Source organism: Populus alba, chromosome 12 (genome assembly GCF_005239225.2).
Source record: "Populus alba chromosome 12, ASM523922v2, whole genome shotgun sequence".
Taxonomy (NCBI): Eukaryota; Viridiplantae; Streptophyta; class Magnoliopsida; order Malpighiales; family Salicaceae; genus Populus; species Populus alba.
In genome coordinates, this window is record NC_133295.1 from 2,752,577 (window position 1) to 2,756,807 (window position 4,231).

Consider the following 4,231-nt stretch of genomic DNA (forward strand, 5'->3'; position numbering starts at 1 on the left):
TTAAATTTTTTTTAAAAAATACTTTTAAAAATATAAAAACAAATAAATGTTCACACAAGTGTTTTATATAAAAATGTTATTGTTTATAATATTTTTGAGTGTGTAAAAAGAATAAAATAAAAAATAAAAGTGCTAATTTTAAAATGAAAACCCGAATTTAACACCCGACAGTCCGACACAAAAGATGGCCAAAGCAGCTCTCAGCGGACACGCGACTCAGCATCATTAACCACGTGTCCTAAGAATCTTTTTCATTTCCAAGTCAAACATCTTCCTTGTCAGATCCAAACACATCAAAGCCCGACTTTTAATACTTTAAGCACATCGAGACGCCACGTAATAACTTCTAGGTTTCCACACTTGGGCCCCAACACCCAGATCCATCCTCCACGTACCCCTTAATCCATCTCTTCCGTCCACGTCTCCCTTATAAAAATCCAAGTTAGTGGCTTGTATTCATCCCATGTGGCAGTGTACAAGTGCACCAAAGAACAATCAACGGCTACCCTTCATCTGCTTTAACTTGATCATCATTGCCTATTTGTTTTATATTCCCATTTAGCTACCTGTGCTTTTCCTTTTCTACAACGAAATTTTTACTTCTTTCATGCAAAATGAAGAGGTTGGCACCAAGATATTTGCTTTTTGTGATTGTTTTGGTACTCGAAACTTGAGATTGGATTTGATTTGATTTGATTTCCTTTACATGTTTGTTTGCGACAGCTTGGAGACTCTTTGATAACGAGGATGGATCAGCTCACTGTGATCAAGACGTTGAATTCTCGTCGGAGAAGATTAAAAATCAGACGATTGAAGTATACGTGTCAAAATAATAAATCCCATGTCACCATCTCCGGCGGGGATGATGGCATTGAGAGGAAGGGCGGTGACTTGTGTGGTGAAGAGAAGAAAGCAGGAGGAATTTTTGGTGCAAAAGCTAGTGATGATGGTGGTTCAAAGGAGATATCAATATCGTTAACACAGCCGAGGAATGATGTTGTTTTGCAAGATGAAGTAGTTTTATCATATGGGTCGGTGTCTGTTATAGGGGGGAGGAAAGAGATGGAGGATAAAGTGAAGGTGGAGTTGGGGTTTTTGAGTTTTAATGAAGGTGAAAAGAAGTATGATTTTTTTGGTGTTTATGATGGACATGGTGGAGCTCTTGTAGCGGAGGCCTGTAAAGAGAGGTTGCATAGAGTTCTTGTGGAGGAGATAATGGAGGGGAAGGAAGGGGGTGGTGGTGTGGAGTGGGAGAAGGTGATGGAGGGGTGTTTTAGAAAGATGGATGAGGAGGTGGTGAAGGATAAGATGACTGGGTCTACGGCTGTTGTTGCGGTGGTGGGGAAGGAGGAGGTGGTGGTGGCTAATTGTGGGGATTCTAGAGCTGTGATTTGTAGAGGTGGGGTTGCCGTGCCTTTGTCAGTTGATCATAAGGTAATGATTTTTGGGTTTGTTGAAATCGATCGAGTGTTTTTTTTTTTTTTTTTTTTTTTTTCCCACCTTCAATTTGGATTTAGACCATCAATCTCTTAATTGAGTGAAGCCATTTCCTAGTTTTATGACTTAATTCTCAATCAATTGATTTCAATTTAAAGTTGAGAATTCTCCTGAAAAATTAAAGTGGGAAAAATAGAGGAAGTTTATGAAAATTCTACGCGCTCAAGCTGAAACTGAGATATTCTATAGTATAGGAGAGACGGATAAAAAAGAAATAGGAGATAAAAAGTTTTAAAAAATAATATTTTAATCAAAAAAACTTCTTATAACTCTCTGATCTATTTTTTTCAATTATAGAACAATAAAATCTTCTGGGATTTTCTGGAATTTAATTCTCAGATATGAAATTCGTGCTTGTTAACCTAATCAAGATCAAAAGAAAAGGAAGGTTCCATGAGATTTCTATTTAGGTTGTGTTGTTTAATTACTATTAAAATCATTTGGTAATATTATATAGGATGTTTAGATCACCAGATGGTCACCCTGTAATCTTAGCTCAGTGTCCTGTTAAGATTTTAAAAAGAAAATGAAACTATAAAGAATGTTTTACACAACAAAATATTGTAAAATATGAAGACAGTGATGATACCTGTGGTGCTAATTTTCCCCTGAACTGGACACAGTTGCTGCAAATAATTTGGGAAAAAGCAATCAGAATTAATCCCACTCCTTCTGAGGTTGACCTTCCATGCTACAGATCTTAAAAGGGATCATTTAATAAAAAATAAAAAGGAAAAATGGAAAATATAATGTTTGAACAAATTATGCTATATGACCATTGTTTTTTAAAGGTTTATTCTCTTTCTTTCTTTTAATGTTGAAGATGAATAATTTGTTGACACCTCTTTTTTGCGAAGCCTGACAGACCTGATGAGTTGGAGAGAGTTGAAGCTGCAGGTGGAAGGGTTATAAACTGGAACGGACACCGTATTCTAGGAGTTCTTGCCACTTCCAGATCTATAGGTATGTGAAACTTCATCGATCATTACAAGTTCGAAGCTAGATCATCTTGTTCTGTCATGTTCCTTCCTCACTTGCATGGTACGCGAAAAATTATATTGTATCAAATTTCAAACAGATCACTCACAATCAAACCTATTCGTTTACGATGAATTTTCTTTCCTGTAGCTTCCAATTGAATTTGAATCACGAGTGATTCTCTTGTTTACAGCCTCCATTTGGATTTGATTCGTTGGAGAGCGAACCTGCTGACCACCTTAATAAACCAATATCACTACTTTCTAGGTCAATTACTGGGAAAACATGGGACATTTGTAAAGTCTATGAATTGTCAAGGTTTCAGGAGAGTACCGAATATTTTTAAATTTATAATTGACATAAAATGCGGACCGCATCACATAAACAATCGGAGCCTCATGATAATTTAGTAATGGGGGACTAGTAGCTAGACCTCTGCTGCCTTACAACTAGGGCAGAGCACAACCAGATCACGGTGATCACCAGTAAACTGCTGTTAACCATCCTTGAGAGTTGCTGTCGTTAGGTCATGTTGAAAAGATATTTCGCACAAGCAGGATTAAGAGATTGAATTTCATGAATAAAATATATCCTTTTCCTTATTTACATGGCTTGATCATCTTGATGCAGGTGATCAGTATCTCAAACCATTTGTATCCTCCAAACCAGAAGTCACCGTGAATAAGCGAACTGAAAATGATGAATTCCTCGTCCTGGCCAGTGATGGCCTATGGGATGTCATCTCCAACGAATTCGCATGCCAGATTGTAAAGAGATGCCTGCATGGCCGGATGAGGAGGAAGTCCCAGGGAGTTGTGAGCGAGAGTTGTCGCGCAGCGGAGGCTGCGGCGGTGCTAGCCGAGCTAGCAATGGCTCGGGGCAGCAAAGATAACATCAGTGTGATCGTTGTTGAGCTCAAAAGGCGCAACAGCTTCTCCTGTTAATGGTAACTAATATATATGTGCGTATAGTACGGTAATTCTTTTTCTTTCCCCTCATTGTATTCGACTTAGAATTTGTTTTCTTACAGAAGGAATCAAGATTTTCTCCTGTAAAGAAATTTATGGTAACTGACCATGGTTTTGGTTCTGAGTTGAAGTGGAAGTTGATGATCCATCCAATTATTAATTCTTGAAAATTAATGTTCAAGTTTTCAGTTACAGAGTTCTTAAATCTATTTTTAATAAACTCAACATTTTTATCGAACTTGAATCCAATATTCCACGATTATCTTTATGGCATGATCAAATTGAATATAAAAGAACCTGTAAAATCTGCTTTCATTTTAGATAAACTAATATTGGATTAATAAATTCTATTCAAGTTCTAAAATTTATTTCATCAAAACGATTAAGCTTTATAAATTCTTGATTTACCGTAGGATTCACGAGTAAGATTAGATTTCATTGCAATTTAAGTTTGAGAATTAAGTGTATTTTGTTTAAAAATATATTAAAATAATATTTTTTTTATTTTATAAAAACCATTTTTAATATAAACACATTAAAATTATTTGAAACCTTAAAAAAATTAAATTAATATTTTTAAGTGGTTTTTTGATGTGCTGATAAAAATTAATAAAAAAAAATATTAATTTAATATATTTTTAAATAAAAAAAGAAAACTCTACACTACAATCTAAAAAAAACTTGTAAATCTTTGGTTGCTGTTCTGTATAAATGGGGAATAAAAGGTCCAAATTATGTTATGTGCCTCTTCGGTGGCAAACTTGGCCGAAAGCTGTAATGGTTCTTCA

The 4,231-nt window shown here is 35.6% G+C and overlaps 1 protein-coding gene across 1 annotated transcript; it reads left to right on the top strand.

Annotated features, from left to right (window-relative positions):
* The first annotated feature begins 477 nt into the window (after positions 1 to 477).
* On the top strand, positions 478 to 3,635 carry LOC118033453 (protein phosphatase 2C 51). Its single transcript, XM_035038448.2, has 4 exons — positions 478 to 622; positions 724 to 1,434; positions 2,355 to 2,460; positions 3,106 to 3,635. Exons 1-4 carry the CDS (start codon positions 608 to 610, stop codon positions 3,417 to 3,419), a joined length of 1,146 nt encoding a protein of 381 aa, XP_034894339.1. The 5' UTR covers positions 478 to 607; the 3' UTR covers positions 3,420 to 3,635.
* The last annotated feature ends 596 nt before the right edge of the window (positions 3,636 to 4,231 follow it).